This window comes from Hyperolius riggenbachi, chromosome 4 (assembly GCF_040937935.1).
Source record: "Hyperolius riggenbachi isolate aHypRig1 chromosome 4, aHypRig1.pri, whole genome shotgun sequence".
Lineage (NCBI taxonomy): Eukaryota > Metazoa > Chordata > Amphibia > Anura > Hyperoliidae > Hyperolius > Hyperolius riggenbachi.
In genome coordinates, this window is record NC_090649.1 from 174,983,007 (window position 1) to 175,007,477 (window position 24,471).

Below are 24,471 nucleotides of genomic sequence, written 5' to 3' on the forward strand. Positions count from 1 at the left end.
GGACAAATCCAAAGATTCATTGGATCTACAAATTCCGATCCCTGAGTCAGTCAAAGCCAGTTTAGGATGGTGGTTGAACCAACAGAACTTGGAAAGAGGGAGATTCTGGAAGCAAAACGATCTAGTAAAAATATTTACGGACGCAAGTTCTTGGGGCTGGGGAGCAACAGCATTGGGCAATCATGCCCAGGGAAGTTGGTCCCAGGCCATCAGCAAAAATTCGTCCAATTTCAGAGAACTACTGGCAATTCAGAGAGCTCTTCTATTTTTTCAATCCCTAATAGAAGAAAATCATGTTCAAATTTGTTCAGACAATATCACGACGGTGGCGTATCTCTTGAAGCAGGGGGGTACGAGATCAAGCGACCTCATGTGTCTCTGCTCGGAGATCCTTGACTGGATAGAACTTCGAGTTCTATCCTTATCAGCTATCCACATAAAGGGGATCTTCAATGTGGAGGCGGACTTCCTGAGCCGTCAAGAGGTGAACCAATCGGAGTGGGAACTTCATCCCGAGATTTTTCAGTTGATAACGGAAACATTCGGAGTCCTGGAGATAGATCTCTTCGAATAGCTCCTCAATGGCCAAAAAGACCATGGTATTCAACGATGTTGAGGATGTCAGTAGAACCTTCGTTCCCTCTGCCATTCCGTCCAGATCTTCTGATTCAGAGCCCGCTCTCGCATCCCAGGCCTCAATTATGCAAACTGGCAGCCTGGATCCTGAAAGGGTAATTCTTAGGCAAAAGGGTCTTCCGGAAAAAGTTATTGAGACGCTTATGAAATGCAGAAAGCCGGTAACTCAGAAGATTTACCGTAAAGTTTGGAAAGTATATTTGTCATGGTGCGACTCACATGACAGAGATCATGTACTAACTAGTTCAGTTCTGGAGTTTCTCCAGGATGGGTTTGACATGAAGTTAGCACCAAGTACTCTCAAAGTTCAGTGTTCAGCTCTGTCCATTCTTTTGGATAGGCATTTAGCGCAGGAGGAATTGGTCAGAAATTTCTTTAAAGCTTTACAGAGATCAACTCCAGTGAAGCAAAAGATTTTTCCACAATGGGATTTGTCTCTAGTTCTTAATTGTCTTATGAAGAGCCCCTTTGAACCCATTGAAGAGATTGATATTAAGTTTTTGACCCTTAAACTGGCTTTCCTCATCGCAATCACGTCTGCTAGACGTTTAAGTGAGTTACAGGCACTATCCATTAAAGATCCGTTCCTAATCATTTGTCCGGACAGTATAAGGCTCAGGTTAGACCCGGCTTATTTGCCAAAAGTATCTTCAGAGTTTCATAGAGATTATTCTTCCCTCCTTTTGTTCTAGGCCTTCGGGGTCCAGGGAGGAGGGGTTCCACTGTTTAGATGTCAGACACTCTCTTCTAACCTATCTCTCCAGATCAAGAGAGTTTAGAAAGTCTAGTAATATGTTAGTGTTGTTTGCACCCTGCAAGTAACGTTTGGATCTCAAGGAACCCCTGCAAACAATTTTTTGGTCTCGAGGAACTCCTGCATTTATTTTTCAGGAGGCATGGTCTTTAAAAGTAGGTGAAGCTGTTAATTTCACTACCCCCTATTACACTGCCACTCATTTTACTGTGCTCATTATTATTCAGACCCCCAATTTAGTGCTTCTTTTTACAGTACCCCCTATTATAATTTGCTCTATTATATTTCCCTCACGATGGGGGAAAGTGCCAAGGAACCCCTGCAGAGTCCTCAAGGAACCCTGGGGTTCCAGGGAACCCTGGTTGAGAAAGCCTGATCTAGACAGACCATTGCAAGATGGATTAGACAGATTATAGCCTTAGCCTATGAGAGTAGTGATTGTCCCCTACCACCTAACATTAGGGCTCATTCAACTCGCTCCTTATCCACATCATGGGCAGAGAGGGCAGGAGCTACCATTCAACAGATTTGTCAAGCGGCAACCTGGTCAAGTGCATCTACTTTCATCAAACACTACAAAGTGGATGTATTATCTCAACAAGATCAGTCGTTTGGCAGAAAGGTGCTCCAGGCGGTTGTCCCTCCCTAGGTGAGTCTTTTCTTTGTAAAGAAATGCTGTGTTGTTTTTCCTCCATGCATAGCGCCCCTTGTTATGCCCAAATAACTCAATTTTAGTTGCATCAGTCCACAGCAGCTTATTCCAAAATGAAGCTAGCTTGTTCAAATGTGCTTTAGCATACCTCAAGCGGCTCTGTTTGTGCTGTGGGCGGAGAAAAGGCTTCCTCGGCATCACTCTCGAATACAACATCTCCTTGTGTAAAGTGCGCCGAATGGTTGAACAATGCACAGTGACTCCATCTGCAGCAAGATGATGTTGTAGGTCTTTGGTGCTGGTCTGTGGGTTGACTTTGACTGTTCTCACCATTCGTCGCTTCTGTTTATCCAAGATTTTTCTTGGTCTGCCACTTCGAGCCTTAACTTGAACTGAGCCTGTGGTCTTCCATTTCCTCAATATGTCTGTAACTGTGGAAACAGACAGCTGAAATCTCTGTGACAGCTTTCTGTATCCTTCCTCTAAACCATGATGGTGAACAATCTTTGTCTTCAGGTCATTTGAGAGTTGTTTTGAGACCCCCATGTTGCTACTCTTCAGAGAACATTAAAAGAAGATGGAAACTTACAATTGACCCCCTTAAATACTATTTCTCATAATTGGATTCACCTGTGTGAGTAGGTCAGGGGTCACTGACCTTACCAAGCCATTTGAGTTCCAATAATTAGTTCTAAAGGTTTTGGAATCAATAAAATTACAACAGTGCCCAAATTTATGCACCTGCCTAATTTTATTTAAACAATTATTGCACACTTTCTGTAAATCCAATAAACTTCATTTCACTTCTCAAATATCCCTGTGTGTGTCTCCTATATGATATAGTTAACTGACACTTATCGTAACAACCAATGATTTATACAGGAAAATCATGACAATTAACAAGGTTGCCCAAACTTTGACATCCCACTGTATGCCAACCTTTATAGTGCTGCCTGACCTGCCACTACTCATTATAGCACAGTTACAAGGGTAGGGGTTTGCCAATCTAAACTACTCCCTTACTTTCACATGGTACTTAACCACCCTGGCGTTCTGATTAAATCGCCAGGGTGGCTGCGGGAGGGTTTTTTTTAAATAAAAAAAAAACTATTTCATGCAGCCAACTGAAAGTTGGCTGCATGAAAGCCCACTAGAGGGCGCTCCGGAGGCGTTCTTCCGATCGCCTCCGGCGGCCAGAAGTAACACGGAAGGCCGCAATAAGCGGCCTTCCGTGTTTCGCTTACCTCGTCGCCATGGCGACGAGCGGAGTGACGTCATGGACGTCAGCCGACGTCCTGACGTCAGCCGCCTCCGATCCAGCCCTTAGCGCTGGCCGGAACTGTTTGTTCCGGCTACGCTGGGCTCGGGCGGCTGGGGGGACCCTCTTTCGCCGCTGCACGCGGCGGATCGCCGCGCTGCAGCGGCGATCAGGCAGCACACGCGGCTGGCAAAGTGCCGGCTGCGTGTGCTGCTTTTTATTTGGTGAAAATCGGCCCAGCAGGGCCTGAGCGGCAGCCTCTGGCGGTGTTGGGCGAGCTGAGCTCGTCCAGACCGCTCAGCTGGTTAATAGCCCTTTTGGAAGATGTAGTGAGGAACCTTTATTGCTGACAGTTCCTCTTTGCACAGCAAACAAATGGAGCATTTTTAACCTCACATCTGGAGTTTAGCTGTAAAGCATAGTTTTGTCATTTATTTATTTATTTTTAGATACATCGAGTTTTGTAGCCATTGCTCTGGTTTTTGAGAATCTTATTTCTCCCAGTTTAGTTTTCAAAAGTATTATTGACAGTGGCAACCATGAGTACATCATGTTACACTCTAGCAGGGGTGATATCATCGATGGCAAATTATCTGGAATAAATGGTACAATAGGGATGCTCACACATTTTTAAACATATTATAACTAACAAACAATTCTAAGGAAGAGTAAAATTGAAAAACAAACTGAAAAGGGGAATAAAATAACCCCATTGGTCGCTGGAAAGTACTCTACAGAGGGATTTCTCTTAAATGCCAAGTAGATCTATTTACATGAATAAATCACAAAATCTGTAACCTGCTAATTAAGAAAAGTACATCATGTAGGCCAGACCCTGAACATTCGCATATTTGAACCAGGAGTCCCATGTCCTCTGGAAATGGTTCATGCGATCATAAGTAATTGCAAGTATCCACTCATAGATCATTAGCCTATGGGTTCTAGAGATATATAGAAAGTATCCCAAAAAGAGCACCAATCTGGTAGAAAAAGTAATCTGTATTGAAACAAGTATTGCATGAACAAAAACTATTAAAACACTCTGAGTAGACATGGTGATAGTAAATAATTAGTCGAATCATAGGATATATAACATATAACGAACACATCTCTTCCAGAATAGTCACTATATAGTAAATAGGTTAAAAAAAGTCCTTATAACCTAATGCTCAGTACTTTGTTGATGCACCTCAGCCAGCAATTTCAGCCTCAAGTCTTTTTGAATATGATGCCACAAGCTTGGCACGCCTTTCCTTGGCCAGTTTTGCCCATTCCTCTTTGCAGCACCTCTAAAGCTCCATCAGGTTTGATGGGAAGTGCCAGTGCACAGCCATTTTAAGATCTCTCAAGTCTCTGAAGCCATCTCAAGTCTGGGTTCTGGCTGGGCCACTCAAGGACATTCACAGAGTTGTCCTGTAGCCACTCCTTTGATATCTTGGCTGTATGCTTCGGGTCAATGTCCTACTGAAACAGGGGTCGAGTCGGGTGTGTACGTGGGTGGACGACGTCCACCTGCTTTCTTCAGGGGGTGGACGTCATCCACCCTAGTATGTGTGGAGGGAGAGAGCGCAGTGAAAAGGGAGCGATGGGCACATCGGTGGGGAAGGGGGGGAGACGTCTCTTCCCCCCTCCTTCCCTCACCTTGGGGCTCCCCTTCCTCACTCTCCCCTCCAGAACTAAAATTCCTCGTTCCAAGCACCGGGTAAGTTCTGCGTGCCACTGCTCTGGTCTAGACCAGACTAGCGGCAGTAGAGTGCTCCCTCCCGCGCCGGAACGAGGAAGAAGTAAGTCCCGCAGCTGCCAGCCGCCCGCGCATTTTTGTTCTGGAGGGGAGAGTGAGGAAGGGGAGCCCCAAGGTGAGGGAGGGGGGGAGACGTCCCCCCTTCCCCAGTGGGAGCTGTGGGCACCCCCCCTTTACTGCGCTGCTCCCCTCCTGCTAGGGGGACACCTGGCTACCTATTCTGGGGACATATACCCCTGGCTACATATACTGGGGACTACTATACCCCTGACTACATATACTGGACACCTATACCCCTGGCTACATATACTGGGCACCTATACTTCTGGCTACATATACTGGGGACTACTATACCCCTGACTACATATACTGGACACCTATACCCCTGGCTACATATACTGGGCACCTATACTTCTGGCTACATATACTGGGGGACTACTATACCCCTGACTACATATACTGGGCACATACAGTATACCCCTGGCAACATATACTGGGGACATATACCTCTGGCTACATATACTGCGGACTACTATACCCCTGACTACATATACTGGACACCTATACCCCTAGCTACATATACTGGGGACTACTATACCCCTGACTACATATACTGGACACCTATACCCCTGGCTACATATACTGGGCACCTATACTTCTGGCTACATATACTGGGGACTACTATACCCCTGACTACATATACTGGACACCTATACCCCTGGCTACATATACTGGGCACCTATACTTCTGGCTACATATACTGGGGGACTACTATACCCCTGACTACATATACTGGGCACATACAGTATACCCCTGGCAACATATACTGAGGACATATACCTCTGGCTACATATACTGCGGACTACTATACCCCTGACTACATATACTGGACACCTATACCCCTGGCTACATATACTGGGCACCTATACTTCTGGCTACATATACTGGGGGACTACTATACTCCTGGCTACATATACTGGGGACATATACCTCTGGCTACATATACTGGGTACTACTATACCCCTGACTACATATACTGGGCAAATATACCCCTGGCTACATATGCTGGATGCCTATACCTCTGGGGACTACTATACCCCTGGCTACATATACTGGACACCTATACCCCTGGCTACATATACTGGGCACCTATACTTCTGGCTACATATACTGCGGACTACTATACTCATGGCTACTTATACTTGGGACACCTATAGACCTGACTACCTATGCTGGGGGGGGTGCCTATTTTGTATGTTTTGGGGACCACTGCTGCCAGATTACATGTATTTTGGGTGTTGCGTGTATTTAGGGTGATCCGCTGCCAGGTTTCGCGTATTTTGGGGAACTGCTTCCAGATTATGGCCTCGATTCATTAACACTTAGCAAATTTGTTAAAGGGACACTTAAGTCAAACAAAAAAAATGAGTTTTACTCACCTAGGGCTTCCAATAGCCCCCTTTAGCTGTCCGGTGCCCTCGCCGCCTCCCTCCGATCCTCCTGGCCCCGCCGGCAGCCACTTCCTGTTTCGGTGACAGGAGCTGACAGGCTGGGGACGCGAGTGATTCTTCGCGTTCCCAGACACATTAGCACCCTCTATGCTGCTATATGGTATATGATATATGCTATAGCAGCATAGATGGCGCTATTGTGGCCAGGAACGCGAAGAATCACTCGCGTCCCCAGCCTGTCAGCTCCTGTCACCGAAACAGGAAGTGGCTGCCGGCGGGGACAGGAGGATCGGAGGGAGACGGCGAGGGCACCGGACAGCTGCAGGGGGCTATTGGAAGCCCCAGGAGCGTAAAACTCACTTTTTTTTGTTTGACTTAAGTGTCCCTTTAACAACAGTTTGGTAAAATACCGAATTTGTTAACTTCATTTCAGGATTCATCAAAGTTATCTACAGCTGTTAGCGAACATTCGGTAACGATTCGGTAACTATTCGCTAAAACGGAATAAAGTGCAATTCATGAAAAAGAAAGTGGGCGTGGTTTAGCGTTACATTTAGGATTAGTTATCTCCTTCACTGCTCTGTCGTTATTCCTGTCAGATCATTGCTGACAGAGAAGATGGAGCCATTTGAAGTGGTTATGTATCAGCTGAGAGTGATTCAAAGGCGCAGAAGGGCAAGAATAAGGTCTGCAACCATATAAATTTGTAAGAGAATAGATTTATTTGCTATAACACGACATCTGCATTTCTCTTGAATCATCTTGTAAGAGAACACAGGCAGTGTCAGGGTTAACTAATTTGCTAGCTGCACTATAATTTTTTAGAAAAGGCTCCTATCAAATTGTGGGATTGTCCCAACCACTTTCAGAATCCTGGTCCAGGTGTAAAGCCCTATTCAGAATGTTGCTACGTAGTGCTCAAAGGACTGCCTTTTACCCACAATTCCATGGGAATCTTATGGTCTTGTGTTAAAGTACCACTGTAAAATGGAAATATCGACACGTTACCGAATGGTTACCGAATTGTTATCGAATTCACACCGAATGAGGAAAAACCTTGATGAATACAACTAGAAATCGCTAAACTTCGAATTCGGTAATTTAACAAACTGGAAAAAGTTATCTCAAAGAGAATGATGAATCGAGGCCAAAGTGTATGTTGGGGGAACTGCTGCTGCCACATTGTCTATTTTGGGGGAACCACTGCATTATTATCTGTATTTTGGAGGAACTTCTACCAGATTGTGTCTTTTTGGTGAAATGCTGTCAGATTACATCTATTTTTGGGGGATACACTACGGCAGAGCTAAAACTTCCCCGGCAGACCTTTTACATCACTGCTAAGGTCATGTATATTTGGCCCCACCCATGACCATGCCCATGCTATGCTTGACCACTCCCATTTTTTTGTCGCAGCGCAGAGGTTTTTGGGGTGAGTCCACTCACCTCTTTTCCCAGGACTAGACCCCTGTGCTGAAAGATGAAATGTCGCCCCAGTCTGAGTTCAAGAGTGATCTGGATCAGGTTTTCATCCATGATGTACATATCTGCAGTCCTCTTTTACTTTATCCTGACTAGTCTCCCAGTTCCTACATTGAAAAACGTCCCTACAGCATGATGCTGCCACTACTATGCTACACTGTAGGGAATGGTATTGGCCTGGTGATGAGCAGTGCCTGGTTTCTTCCAAACGTGTGATGCTTGGCATTCTCATCAAAGAGTTCAGTCTTTGTCTCATCGGACCAGAGTCTTGAGAATTTTGTTTCTCATGGTCTGAGAGCCCTTTAGGTGCCTTTTGGCAAACTCCAGGCGCGCTGCCATGTGCCTTTTACTAAGGAGTGGCTTTCGAGTTGCCACTCTACCATACAGCTCTGATTTGTGGATAGCTGCAAAGATGGTTGTCCTTCTGGGAGGTTCTCCTCTCTCCACAGAGGACCTCTGCAACTCTGACAGAGTGACCATTGGGTAATTTTCACGTCCCTGACTAAGGCCTTTCTCCCCCAATCGCTGAATTTAGATGGCCAGCCAAGTCTAGGAAGAGTCCAAAACAGATCACAGCCGCTTTACCGATCGCAACAGCACCACAATTTACATGTAACACATTTTAACCCCGCACACAATTGCTGGTTTGCACAATTCCCGATCGTGCTCTACTCCTGGTGGCTATACAATATATATTTGCGGCTAGTGTAAAAAGCAACTTGCGTGGTTGCATTGTGATCGCGCTTGCTAGTTGTAAAGGGCCCTCCACAACACAGGATCAGTCCTGTGACTGACTGGAAGTAATCTAGAGTTAGTGAGTCCAAAGCTCAGAGCATCAGTAAATGATAACAAATAGTAAGAATGTTTAGTATTGTAAATGCAGTACGGTCGGCACATGATAGCGCTTGCACTATGTTAAAACAAATTCAAATCTGTGATGTCCATTGCAATACTAACATCATAAAACATGAGTTTGGTGTACCAGTAAAGTCTATTATTCTTGAATGCAGCTGTTTCTGTCAAGCACCAGATGTGGGTGTTACATAAGCTAAAACGTTTCCATGTATAGAATAACGCCATAGGACATTGCTTCTGTGAGGAAAACTCCATGTGGGAGAAGTGCTATGCAGCAGCTCTGAAGCGTGAACAGACCCACCTTTACAATAAAAGTTATTCATAAAAGGCAACAACCACCTGAATACAGCTAAACTAAGTTCATAATCAAAAATCAGATTAACAGTATTTTGGATAGTTATTTGGAAAAACTGACAGAGCTCAGAAATCTTCAATATATTTTCTGATCATCTCATCAGTGCTGCCAGTGTTAAATACTAGTAGTTCAGGGGGATCACTGTCTGACGATCAATGGACAGAGGGAACAGTTGACCAATATCACAGGGCTTTAACAATAGTAGGGGTAGAGTAAAGGCTCTACTTAGAAACATTTAGATATGAAAGATGACACAAGAATATTCTTCAGATAATGGCCTCGATTCATCATTCTCTTTGAGATAACTTTTTCCAGTTTGTTAAATTACCGAATTCGAAGTTTAGCGATTTCTAGTTGTATTCATCAAGGTTTTTCCTCATTCGGTGTGAATTCGATAACAATTCGGTAACCATTCGGTAACGTGACGATATTTCCATTTTACAGTGGTACTTTAACACAAGGCCATAAGATTCCCATGGAATTGTGGGTAAAAGGCAGTCCTTTGAGCACTACGTAGCAACATTCTGAATAGGGCTTTACACCTGGACCAGGATTCTGAAAGTGGTTGGGACAATCCCACAATTTGATAGGAGCCTTTTCTAAAAAATTATAGTGCAGCTAGCAAATTAGTTAACCCTGACACTGCCTGTGTTCTCTTACAAGATGATTCAAGAGAAATGCAGATGTCGTGTTATAGCAAATAAATCTATTCTCTTACAAATGTATATGGTTGCAGACCTTATTCTTGCCCTTCTGCGCCTTTGAATCACTCTCAGCTGATACATAACCACTTCAAATGGCTCCATCTTCTCTGTCAGCAATGATCTGACAGGAATAACGACAGAGCAGTGAAGGAGATAACTAATCCTAAATGTAACGCTAAACCACGCCCACTTTCTTTTTCATGAATTGCACTTTATTTCGTTTTAGCGAATCGTTACCGAATCGTTACCGAATGTTCGCTAACAGCTGTAGATAACTTTGATGAATCCTGAAATGAAGTTAACAAATTCGGTATTTTACCAAACTGTTGTTAACAAATTTGCTAAGTGTTGATGAATTGAGGCCATAGGCCTCGATTCATCAACACTTAGCAAATTTGTTAACAACAGTTTGTTAAAATACCGAATTTGTTAACTTCATTTCAGGATTCATCAAAGTTATCTACAGCTGTTAGCGAACATTCGGTAACGATTCGGTAACGATTCGCTAAAACGGAATAAAGTGCAATTCATGAAAAAGAAAGTAGGCGTGGTTTAGCGTTACATTTAGGATTAGTTATCTCCTTCACTGCTCTGTCGTTATTCCTGTCAGATCATTGCTGACAGAGAAGATGGAGCCATTTGAAGTGGTTATGTATCAGCTGAGAGTGATTCAAAGGCGCAGAAGGGCAAGAATAAGGTCTGCAACCATATAAATTTGTAAGAGAATAGATTTATTTGCTATAACACGGCATCTGCAATTCTCTTGAATCATCTTGTAAGAGAACACAGGCAGTGTCAGGGTTAACTAATTTGCTAGCTGCACTACAATTTTTTAGAAAAGGCTCCTATCAAATTGTGGGATTGTCCCAACCACTTTCAGAATCCTGGTCCAGGTGTTAAGCCCTATTCAGAATGTTGCTACGTAGTGCTCAAAGGACTGCCTTTTACCCACAATTCCATGGAAATCTTATGGCCTTGTGTTAAATTACTGCTGTAAAATGGAAATATTGACACGTTACCGAATGTTTACCGAATTGTTATCGAATTCACACCGAATGCCGAAAAACCTTGATGAATACAACTAGAAATCGCTAAACTTCGAATTCGGTAATTTAACAAACTGGAAAAAGTTATCTCAAAAGAATGATGAATCGAGGCCATTGTCACCTGTGTATAGTTATTGTATAAAATCCTTCATGCACAGCAAAATTGCATACTACCCTAATGCTACTCCTACATAATTAGGCCTAGTTATCTCCCCCTTTGTTGGTCATTACCTGAGTCTATGAATGTTTTGGGAATGCTAGCTGTAAAAACGTGCCTGCCTGTCATGCCCTGTCCTATGGGGAGGAGGAGACAAGCAGACAGTGCCACACAATAGCTGCCATTTGTGTGAAGGTGGCCTTACACGTTTAGATTGCCACCCAATATGGCAAGCAGATCTATCCCTCTCTGATAAGTGGCTGGATAGTGTACTGGCTAAGGGCTCTGCCTTTGACATGGGAGACCAGTGTTTGAATCCTGGCTAGGGTCAGTACCTATTTAGGAAGACGTTCTTGGGTAAGACCTCTTGAGCATGGCCTTAGTGGCTGCACCTCTTGAGCGCTTTGAATCCAACAGCAGAAAAGCACTATACAAATGTTAGGATTAGGATTGATCTGATCAGAGAGGGATCGATTCCTCCCATACACTGCACATACAGTAGAGTTTCAATACAGTACAACAGTATGGGCTGTTGATTTACTGCTGTTCCCCCGCCATGTCTGATTGATTGAAATCTACTGTCTGGTCTGATCGTAATTTTTGCCATAAATCAATTGAAATTACGATCTATGTGGCTCATTGCACTATAGATAAAAATTGATTGTGTACTTTAGCCACTTAGTAATATGGCATGTTGGATTGCTAACAGATGATGTGACACACCTGTACTGATGCTGGATTTGTGTCTGAGACGATCACAAGCAGTTAGTTGTCTTTCCTTCATGTGTTTGCACTTAGATTTAGGTGTATATAAAGTCTCTTTTATTTTGTAGATGAAGGCAATTTTAATTGAAATAAAATGGGGCTGTTACTCATAACAACCAATCCAATTGCATCTTTTTATTTGAAGTGAATTGGTGTCTGTGAGCAGCAGCTCTGCTTTCGCATCATTAACATGACCCTAGTGACGCTTGATAGACTGAAGAATCCACCATGTAATCTGTGATTGTGCTACAGGAAGTTATGCGGTAACCCTCGTTTCTAGAAAGCCCTCTTACTGGCGACTACAGCCTGTGCTGAAAGTAATACATTGAATTTGCTTCTTTCATTGCGCGTACAATATCACATACCTTTCTTTTCAGTTTCAGACTTGGATATCTTTATATTCCTAATATAATGCATTGTGGCTAGCCACTTATTAGGAAGCTTTCGTCTTTCCTCAGTGTTCTCTCTTGAATAGCATTGTTCCTGAGTCATCCTGTCCCTGTGTTGCCACTGTACAGAATGTGAATAGCTACAAAATGATGCTGTAACATGAAATGATAGCACCTTTCATCAGTGCCTTTTGAACATGATCTCTTTACAGGCTAGGAACAGCAGGGAGAGCGGTAAACCCCCCTGTAGCCTCGGTCTGCAGGATTTTGACCTGCTCCGAGTTATTGGAAGAGGCAGCTATGCTAAAGTACTGCTGGTGAAGCTAAAGAAGACAGAGCGCATCTATGCAATGAAGGTTGTCAAAAAAGAACTGGTCAATGATGATGAGGTAAGCTGCGATGAAAGCAGGCATTTTTTATTATTAGTCTTAAACCATTTTCCTGTTTTGCGCTTTTTATCTATCTGTAGACTTGAGGTAGATGTATTTTTCATCTCGATTGTTTCATTTTCATTTGTCTTACGCATTTTAAATGTTTTGGAGGGTGGGGTGGGGGTTTAGTCCTGAGTAGATAATCTAGCGTTTTTTTGTTGTTTTTTTATAGTTTGAGTGCTGCCAGTGTAATTATAGATCTGTTGTAGTACTTGAATCCAAGCAGTAGTGTAGGTTTACACAGACTGCAAACCCAGACACGCTCTTTACATGGCTGTGATGGCATGTGTTACTTTAAAGAGGAACTGTAGTTAAAATAACATGATGAATAAAATTCCTTTTTTAAATTTTTTGTTTTGTTTTGTTTTTACAATATTAATTTATGATTGATTTAGTATTTAGTGTATGTCCATTGTAAAATCTTTCCTCACCCTGTGAAGTTTATCACAGATGGCGACATCTTTTAGTTCTGTTAGTTGCAGTTGTGTGGAATGGTTGTTTCTGAGAATTCTGAAGCCAGTGAAAATAATGCATGCCTGTTCTCCCAGAATGCTCTGGGGGCAGAATTCCGCTTAGGTAAACAGCTTAGGCTACATACCAGTATAGAACAATATATAGATATAGGAAGTATTTCTGATGCTGAAACCTAGAAAAGAACTGTAAAAGTATCCTGAATAATTTACTGCATTCTACTATACGTCACTACAGTGCCTCTTTAATCGGTTGCCCTCTCAGTCAGCACATCAGCATGTGGTTTTCTGGATTGTTCTGTTTATCTGCGTTTGTTTGTTCAGTTTTCTTTGGTTATTTATTTTATTTTTATTTTATTTTTTTCCCAGCAGGCTGAGAGTATATGAGACAGGCACTCTGAAATAGGTGAAATCTTTTGTTTTTTTGTTTTCTTAGTTTTTTGCCTTGTCCATTCTAGGCAGGTGTATGTGGAAGATAATCGGACATTTGTAGTAAATATTATGGATAATCAATACAGGCTCCTCGTTTGAGCAAGCTGTTATGTTGTACTTATGCAATTTACTGCTTGTTTATTGTATTTCTCTCTTTCTGCTAATAAAAGTTGTTAAAAACAAGTGAAATGCCCCTTATGCTGCCAAAAAAAGACATTTCTTAGTTCAGCTGTACACATTGCTGGGGTTACTGGCGGATATTTTAGCTTGCTTAACTTGCTTGGAAAATCAGAACCAAGGGCTCCTGCTCTGTGGCGGCAGGTAGTTACTCATGCTGGAAGGAGGGTAGTGCAGCAAAAAGAGTAAAGATTCCAGGCTTGGACAGACGTGCAGTTTGAGATTTTATTCAGTTGTGGAAGTTGTCTGTGAATTGAAATGGAAAAGTAATGTTTAATGGATATGTTTATGGCATCATTCTTAATAAACGTTTTAAGTTCACTGTAATTGCTATTGAGATTTTTTTGTTGTTGTTCAAATGCAATTTTATTAATAAATCATAAATAGAATTACTGTTTAAGAGTCTAACTGCATGTTTTACATGGAAGCTTTATACATTTTGTCTTACTGCTGTGTATAGGCACAATTGGGAGAATATTATACTATCCAGTCAAGCACTGGATCACTGAATGATGTAATTGTAAGCATTGCTAACATCTAAAGCCTCATTTACAGCTGTACAATTTTCTATCTGATAGACGGAACTATCAGATCTAACAAGAAATTGCATCATGTTTAGATGTCCAAATTGTTTCAGATCAATTTTGCGATAGATTTTGCTTTAAGTACCTAAAATCGATTGCAAAATTTAACGCAATCCGATTGGACCGGTTGGAAATTATTTAATAGATCCGTCTAAAAGATTCGATCTGATGGAAAATTGTACTGTGTAGAGGAGGCTTTAAGTGCAGCATGCAATGATAAGGAGGTATGTACACAATAGAGTCAGCCAGTGAATTGAGGATGTATATACACCAGGGGTGCCCAAACTTTTTGGGTCAAGGGCCGGGTCAACATACTTCAGACTGCTGGGGAGCCGGAGTGTACATAAAATGATGTAAAAAATCATGGGACTGTAGACAATACCATAAATATACATATATGTATAAATACCGAATCCTTAAACTCTAAATAAATAACACCAGACCCTCCAAGTTGGCATTAAAATGGCCGTGGCCTTCTTTATTGGTTATTTTAAAACTCAAGAGGTCCAAATAACTTTATTGAATAAAACGTATCAATAATCAATAAAAACATCAATATCAGCAGTTGTTTGTAGTCCACCACTACGGTTCAGACCACTTAAAAGACTTCAACTTTCCGAAAGGACCCCTCACAAAGCTCGTCCACACTTCTCTGTGTGACTTGAAAGAACCAATGAAGCTTGACCACGACGAATTCTCCTATATAATTGGGAAAGGGTGGGTGGGGAGCTCCCCAGACCGCTCTGGACTAAAGGCAAGCTGAGGCTGAACGGGACCTACTTTTATACACTGGACTTACCTCTGATTGGTTGCTGCAACAATGTTTAGACCCCAGCAACACCTGGCAGATTACCTTTTACCCACCTGCCGACCAATCCTCACATTAGCTACAATACTTTGCCTTGCAACCTGTCCAGAGGGTCTTAGCCAATCAGCAGGGAAGCCACCTCACAGATTGACCGTAATGTTAAATATATCTGACAAGACAAATATCATAACGAATGCATTTTGGATTGCCACAGGTCCCATGTAGGGCCTCTTTTATTAGGTTATTGGCCCTGTTCATTACATTGAACTTAGGTAAACAGTGCCTGAAACACCATCCCCCACATGCAAAGCAATCGGTGTTCAAAATACATACTGTATTTTCAAGTCCCCCAAAAGACCCCCTTTCCCCAGTAATTGCAAGGACTGCAAATTATCCACCCCTACACACATGCGCGCACACTGCTTTTTATATTGCCTCTAACCACCCCTCCACCATCACTACCACAATGTTTTTGCGCACCAGACAGTGAAGCATACCCAGGTGACAACCTGCCATACAATTGGATAGCAGTGCCACCTAATGCGGAATTAGATTGGAAGCCAGCGAATGACTTCTTGCTGGCTTCCATGTGGAAACGTGGTGCCAGCACTGCTGCCACATCTATGAGTAAAACATTTTGTGTGTGGAGGGCTGGTAAAAAAAAATGCCTCGGGGCCGCAATCAGCCCGCAGGCCTTAGTTTGAGGACCACTGATATACACCTTCCTTCGCTCCCATCCTGAGCTGATAAGGCTCTATATCTATATGTACCATATTCATTTTCTAACTACTAGTTATGCAACAAAATACTTCATCTGCCCTTCCTCCCCACCACCAAATATACTCTACAGCCCCAGACAACTCCAACAAGCTCCATGCAATTCCACGCAGTTTGGCAGTGCGATTCTGTTTTCCTACGGAAATTACATAGTACAATAGTTGTTGAGCTCCCATTGGAGCAAAAAAATGCAGTAGGGGCAGCATTTGCGTGTGGGAAAAATGTATTTTCATAGTGGCAACTGCAACTTTAACTGTGCATTGGGATTTCGATTTTTCTGACAGCAGCGCAAATAGCCATATGCATGATTTCTGAAAATCAGATCAGGATGTAATGGAACAGATCGCGACAGGGGAGGCCAATAATAATGAGGGGGGGCGGGGGGGGTGGAGGGGGGGTGACTCCGGTGCACACTTTGGATTTCAGTGAAGTTATGCAATTTCATGGGTGATTGTTGATCGTTTCAGCTGAGGTAACTCTAAAGCGTAGATATAGCCTTACTTTCATAATCTGTTTCAGTTATTTTCACTTTTATTAAACTATTTTTTTTTCATAGTAGCTATATTTGTGTGGCAAAACTACTGGTGAAGAGGGGAAATTTTGACTACTGTTTCGCTTTTACATGCTTGTACTATATCACACAGCCTCCTGCAGTGCTGTATTGTACACCACTAACCCCATGCATGACACTGAATGGGGCAGTGCATTAAAATGCATCTTTCAGTCTGATAAAGTCCTGCAGTGCAATGCAGAACACTAATTAGGATGACAGACATTGCAGTGTTACTGCATTATGCATACTGTGAGATATGCATTGTACACACATACTGTTAAAGAATCTTTGTAGAAACATATGGCAGGCTGAACAATACTTTTTGAGTGTTATTCTAAGTTGCCGAGTAAGTAGTGTTTATCACAACTCCTTAAAGAGAACCTGAACTGAAAATAAAAAATCAAAATAACCATACACAGGTCATACTTGCCTCCTGTGTAGTATACTACTCAATCTATTTCCCCTCTCCTGCGTCCTGTTTGTCCACTGTGATCAATGGAATTCTCTTTCCTCCATTTCAAAAATGGCCATTACCCCATAACAGCTTCCCGGTCAGCACACTGTTAAACTGTAATATCACCCACTTGAGCCTTAGGGAAACATGAAAATTAACTTGCACATTCAGTTGTAACTGACAGCTGCTGATATATAACTGTCAGCAACTGGTATATTTCAGTTCTGACAAAATATTGTCAACTGGAAGGGATCACTGAAAGAAGAAAATGGTGAGCTGCTGAGAGGAACGGACAGTGAGGTTAGTATGTAATATTCATTTGCAGCTATGTCATGTGTTTATTGTAAATAATGTTCCTCGCTTCGGGTACCCTTTCAGGGTAGGAACACACTAGGAAGAATCGCATATGCGTTTTCCATAGTACATAGCGATTCTGCCTAGTGTGTTCCTACCCTCATGCTGATATCTCAGTAGTTTCTAGGCTTTAGGATCGCCCATTCCCCTGGGGTTTATTTTTCTGACTGCTTCCCAGTTGATTCTAGTGCCTTCAAGCACATACTGTATGTATAAACCTATGCAATAAGGGTGGCGAGGAAAAAAATGCACCCAATAAAGCCGAAATTTCTTTGGCTTAAATAACCCTACTCTCACACTGAATCCTCCCTCTACTGATGCCTAATCTTAAAGGACCACTCTAGTGAAAAAAGTAAGCAGTTAAAATCTGACAGGACAGGTTTTGAACTAGTCCAGCTCCTCATGGGGGATTCTCAGAGTTTTCTTTGTTTTCAAATGCATTTCCTTAAAGAGAACCTGAACTGAAAATAAAAAGTCAAAATAAACATACACAGATCATACTTACCTCCCATGTAGTCTACTCCTCAATCTCTTTCTCCTCTCATGTGTCCTGTTTGTCCACTGTGATCAATGGGATTCTCTGTCCTCCATTTTGAAAATGGCCATTACCCCACAGCTTCCAGGTCAGTACACTGTTAAACTGTTATATCGCCCACTTGAGCCATAGGGAAGCATGGACATTACCTTGAACATTCAGTTGTAACTGACAGCAGCTGATCTATAACTGACAGCAACTGTTATATTTCATTTCTGACAAAATCTTGTCAGAACTGGAAGGGATCACTGTAAGAAGAAGTGGTGAGCTTCTGAGAGGAACTGATGGCAAGGTAAGTACCGTATATACTCGCATATAAGCCGACTCGCATATAAGCCGAACACCCAACTTTTACCTGAAAAACCAGGGGAAAATGATTGACCCCCATATAAGCCGGGGGTAGGAAATGCTGGATTGGTGCAGGCAGTGTAGTGGCCAGTATAGCTAGTAAAGTGCCCAGTATAGCCAGTATAGTGCCCAGTATAGCCAGTAAAGTGCCCAGTATAGTGCCCAGTATAGCTAGTATAGTGCCCAGTATAGCCAGTATAGTGCCCAGTATAGCCAGTATAGTGCCCAGTATAGCCAGTATAGTGCCCAGTATAGCCAGTATAGTGCCCAGTATAGCCAGTATAGTGCCCAGTATAGCCAGTAAAGTGCCCAGTATAGCCAGTAAAGTGCCCAGTATAGCGCCCCCCCCCGCCCGCTCCCTCCCTCCGCGGCCACCGCTGCTATTACCTGCTTTAGGCAGCGACGGCTTCCTAATCCGGGTTCCCCTCTTCATCATGCGTACACCGTAAGTGTATCACAGCAGCGTGCCCCCTGCATCGTCACAGCAGCAGCCCTGGGCGCGCTGCTGTGATACACTTACGGTGTACGCATAATGAAGAGGGGAACCTGGATTAGGAAGCGGCCGCTGCCTAAAGCAGGTAATAGCTAATAACTGGAAGGGATCACTGTAAGAAGAAGTGGTGAGCTTCTGAGAGGAACTGATGGCAAGGTAAGTACCGTATATACTCGCATATAAGCCGACTTGCATATAAGCCGACCCCCCAACTTTTACCTGAAAAACCAGGGGAAAATGATTGACCCCCATATAAGCCGGGGGTAGGAAATGCTGGATTGGTGCAGGCGCGTGATCCCCCCCAGTGTGTCCCTGTATAGCTAGCATAGTGGCCAGTATAGCTAGTATAGTGGCCAGTATAGCTAGTATAGTGGCCAGTATAGCTAGTATAGTGGCCAGTATAGCTAGTATAGTGGCCAGTATAGCTAGTATAGTGGCCAGTATAGCTAGTATAGTGGCCAGTATAGCTAGTAAAGTGCCCAGTATAGCCAGTATAATGCCCAGTATAGCCAGTATAGTGCCCAGTATAGCTAGTATAGTGCCCAGTATAGCTAGTATAGTGCCCAGTATAGCCAGTATAGTGCCCAGTATAGCCAGTATAGTGCCCAGTATAGCCAGTATAGTGCCCAGTATAGCCAGTATAGTGCCCAGTATAGCCAGTATAGTGCCCAGTATAGCTAGTATAGTGCCCAGTATAGCTAGTATAGTGCCCAGTATAGCTAGTATAGTGCCCAGTATAGCCAGTATAGTGCCCAGTATAGCCAGTATAGTGCCCAGTATAGCCAGTATAGTGCCCAGTATAGCCAGTATAGTGCCCAGTATAGCCAGTAAAGTGCCCAGTATAGCCAGTATAGTGCCCAGTATAGCCAGTAAAGTGCCCAGTATAGCGCCCCCCCCCCCCCCCCCGCCAGCTTCCTCCCTCCGCGGCCACCGCTGCTATTACCTGCTTTAGGCAGCGACTGCTTCCTAATCCGGGTTCCCCTCTTCATCATGCGTACACCGTAAGTGTATCACAGCAGCGCACCCCCTGCATCGTCACAGCAGCAGCCCCGGGCGCGCTGCTGTGATACACTTACGGTGTACGCATAATGAAGAGGGGAACCTGGATTAGAAAGCGGCTGCTGCCTAAAGCAAGTAATAGCAGCGGCGGCCGCAGAGGAAGGGAGCGGGCGGGGGGGGGGGGGGGGGCGCGGACCACGGACCACCACCCACGACTCGCATACAAACCGACCCTCCAACTTTTGGCCCCCTTTTTGGGGGTCAAAAATTTGGCTTGTATGCGAGTTTATACGGTATGTAATATTCATTTGCAGCTAAATCATGTGTTTATTTTAAATAATTTTTCTTAGTTCAGGTTCCCTTTAACTGCTAAAATAGTAAGATACCAGCCAGCTTCACTACTCACTTGCACACTATTTAGGCGGTTAGACTTAGCAACTGCTATTCATTAAATGCTTTTGAAAGCAAAGAAAACTCTGAGAATCCTCCATGAGGAGATGGACTAGTCCAAAGCCTGTTGATCCTGTCAGATTTTAACTGCTTCCTTTTTTTCGCTGGAGTGGTCCTTTAACCACCCACCCCCACGGCTAACCTTAACTTCATTATACAGAACGCCATTATACAGAACGCACGGCTCTGATCCAGTTCTGTATACTGCCTGGAGAAGAAACTTAATGAAAGCTTGCAATAAACCATGTACAGTTAAAGGTATCAGCGTTTTTTGGTTTGATGCCTGCAGGTGAGAGTTGCAAATATCTTTCATCTTCTAGCCGACAAAGGTTTTTTTAAACACATTTCTGCTCTGCAACTTTAATATCAACCTCATTGTCTCAAGTACCACTCGACCTGTATACATGTTAGTAGTACACATTACTTTCCAGACATTTAATTATGATGATAAACACCTAAATCTCTTGACTTTGATTTATATATGATTGTTAGTTTGTAAAGCTCGCCGCAGGCTATGAATAGTTACAGCAGTACCTGACACTCGTATATCCATAAATCCCATAGCAGAGTCACACAGGGCTCTTTCATCAGGGAAGGAAGACAGCAATTGTAAGATACATATACACACAGGGGCATTACCCATCACCATCAATTAATTAGCTACTCAATCAGTTAATGTAGACACTGCCTACCCAAAGAGGTAAATAAAGTAAATCTCAACAGCAGGCTCGCAGATAGTCGTCACAACAATGCCGTTCATTACTTCTACAATTACAACCACAGTAGTGAAAGTGAGACATACCATTTTTGTTTTCTCAGGATGAATATATAGGCGACCAATATTAAATTGGCTTGTAATGAGATTTGAAAGGCAGTTGAAACAACCTGTTCTGCTATTGAGATGGATCTGTAGTATTGACTTGGGTTTATTATTATTTTTTTTATTATTATTATTTAGTATTTATATAGCGCAGACATAGTACGCAGTGCTGTACAGTATATATATATATATATATATATATATATATATATATATATATATATATATATATATATCTTGTCACTAACTGTCCCTCAAAGGAGCTCACAATCTAATCCCTACCATTGCCATATGTCTATATTATGTAGTGTAAGTACTGTAGTCTACGGCCAATTTTTAGGGGGAGCCTATCAACTTATCCGTATGTTTTTGGAATGTGGGAGGAAACCGGAGTCCCCGGAGGAAACCCACGCAGACACGGAGAGAACATACAAACTCTTTGCAGATAGTGCCCTGGCTGGGATTCGAACCAGGGACCCAGCGCTGCAAGGCGAGAGAGCTAACCACTATGCCACCGTGCTGACCCTTTTAAAAAAACATGTTTAAATCAGAAATATTGTACCTCATCCACCCATGCCAACAATAAGCTATTTATAGCAGTTGATTGTACGGCTTTTGGAGCTGTCGTTTAGGCATTTACAAAAGTCATTCTAGATCTGATTAAAATTGGCCACAAACTTATAGATTTCCTCCCAAAATGGTAAATTCTCTCTGGTAGGAATTGATTCCTACCACACACAGCAAATCAGTTTTCAATGATTTCCATCTACTGAAAATTGATTGAACATAAGCGTGGCACTCTGGGATGCAGTGCAACACTATGGCCTATTGATCGACTTAACGCTCCTGCCCCACCCCCGGGTGACCTAGAGTTTTAGGGTTCATACACACGTCCATCATAATGCACAACCAACCACACAAGAAGTAGTTTACATGACGAGTATGTACACACACACCAACCAATTAAACAACCAACTTACTTAACTACTATGCGTGCAAGCTAAACGACAAACTGCACAACATGTCTGCATTTAAAAAGTTGCTCAAAAGACTTGTACACTTATGGCCAACCTGCATGATAGTTGGGCAGGTTGATCTTCCGGTTGGATCTGGCAAACAACCAGTTGGTTGTCTTGTTGTTTGCCAGCCATACACCCCCCCCCCCCCCCCCAACTATCTTTCAACAGACCAAGTTTAGAAGATAGTTGGCCAAATTGTTTGGACGAGTGTTTGAGCCTTTATAATCAGAAGCCTTTATTTTGCCAAGTGCATACGGGGGTTTGTACCCGGAATTGGTTTTGGCTTATAGAGGGCTGCCATACTATAGTGCCACAAGTCGCACTTGGCAAGTGGAATATACTCCTGCTTTAAGTCTTCATGAATTTTCCCTTAAAAAGGACCCTGAGCCGACCGCGTGGGTATGCATTTAAGCATACCCACGAATGCTTGGTAATAACCCTCTCACTTGCCGCCCGTGATTTAAAGCTTTCTGTCCCCTGGTCCGGCTGGTATAAATTGCAATGGGGGGGTTGGTGACTCTCAGCAAAGTTGCGTTTTGACCCCAGAAGCGGAAGTTGGATCATGTGGTCTGCGCATGCTCCGGCTTCTATCATTCTCCTCTCTACCTATCTTTGCATGAGCAGCACGTCATAGTGCTCCGTGCACGAGAGGAGCTTCCGGGGTCACAGCGCAACTTTGCTGAGAGTCGCCGGCCCCAATGCAATTTATACCGGCAGAACTGGGTGGCCGAAAGCTTTGCATAACGGGCGGTAAGTGAGGGGGTATTGCCAAGTATTTGTGGGTATGCTTAAATGCATAACTACGTATTCTGCTCAGGGTCCCTTTAAAGGACACCCAAGGCGAAAATAAACGAATGAAACAATCTATTGTATCTATCTTTCTTCTCCTAAAAAATGACTTTTTAAGCAATTCCACAGTTTTATTTTGTTTAAATCTACTTTTTAAGTTTTAACTGTTTTATTGTTTTTGCTCAATGACACATACCTTGAAGCATGCCCGAGCTAAAATCTATGAACTATTGACTCTTTTTATCTCTTTCCTGCTCTCAGAAGCCATTTTCTGCTAGGAAAGTGTTTTATAGTTGGAATTTCTTATCAGTGAGGGTTACACTGTAGTCACTTCCTGTCTGAGTCAGGACTGAGTCAGCCACTTGCATACCTCATGTTTAACTCTTTGAGGCAGAGAAAGATAAAAAGGAACACAGCATAGTTATTTGTGTGCTAGGCACTGTACATACTGTACACATGTCTATCTCATCATGTCACATGTCACCCCGGGTATCCTTTAAAGGAGAATTAAAAACTTTTGTAGCTGATCATTTTTGAAGAACACAGGGTTTTAAAAAGGTTCAAATTATGAATGTTATTCCATGCCCAGTTCATAGAGTCTTCGCGTTCTTGTGTTTTCCACCTCCATACCATATAGCTCCAGATTGTGACGCAGTGGAGTTTTGTGTTGTGTGTCAGTCTCTCGCCATGTATGCATTTTCCGTATACTGCTTTTTGCTTAAATCCATAGTAATGAAAATCTGTGCATTTGTTCTGTGGCACGTATGGTGAGATAGAGCTCTATTAGTCTCTTGAGCTGTACAGCTAGAGCTGAATTGTTAGGAGATGAGAAATATGACTAATATCTGTACTGACTGCTTTAAATCAGATCTTCTTTTTTGCAGACCGTTCAGTGTTATAAATCCCCTGTGTATAGTTTTCCATATATAGCTGCTCACTATTCGCCAATTATGTCTGCACAGAAAGCTAAAACAATTTAGGAATCTCTTGTTCTCAGTTTTGCAGATCAAGGTTAAGTTTGTGATCCTTTTAAACAGGTGTGAATCGAGCTTTCATTCATTGTGTGCATGGAAGGTTCAGGAGGTGTTGTGTAGAGGACATTTTCACCTGCCTTGAAGTGTGATTGCACCAGTAAATTACACTGCAAACAGAGTCTAGGCTCTCCAGACCTCACTAGCCTATTAATATCTGAACCATTGACAGAGCTGTGGTGAGGTAGTCTTTGTGCTCTGACTCTATCTTCATTGTTTCATCTAAAATGAAAATACAAGCTCAGAATTACTCTGATGTTGCTATATTGCCTTAGTTACCAGGTACTTTAGAAACAAGTCATGGGAAGTTCTCTGATGCCATATAAACGTGTACCGAAATGAAGTGGCTGTCACCCCATTAGACCCCATCAGACTACAGTCACGTCTGCATTCATATCCTCAGTACTCTGGAACTGATCCTACTTGGGGGATTAGTAATCTGCAGTGTTGGGTCCTCCCAGTTGTTCATATAGTATTTCCCTGACTGGTAGATCCAAACATTGCAGCTAACTCTTATAATTAGACTGCATAGATTTAGCTCACTAACATTTTTCAGCCTGTATGACGAAGCAGAGATGGTGGTGATGGTGTAGTTTTGTAGAACAAATGTTATCATCCTCTTTGAGACATATCCAGTGTCCTAGCTACAGAGCCATGGACCCCAGTGTGAATGTTACACAGAACCCATAAGCAGTGGATGTA

The 24,471-nt window shown here is 42.9% G+C and overlaps 1 protein-coding gene across 7 annotated transcripts in view; it reads left to right on the plus strand.

Annotated features, from left to right (window-relative positions):
* Positions 1-24,471, plus strand: part of PRKCI (protein kinase C iota) — a 178,619-nt gene that overhangs the window by 130,938 nt on the left and 23,210 nt on the right. For all 7 annotated transcript variants that reach the window (XM_068281003.1, XM_068280995.1, XM_068280999.1 and 4 more), the window contains one exon: positions 12,458-12,634. In XM_068281003.1, the coding sequence (XP_068137104.1) occupies positions 12,458-12,634 (177 nt within the window). The remainder of the gene's footprint in view (positions 1-12,457; positions 12,635-24,471) is intronic.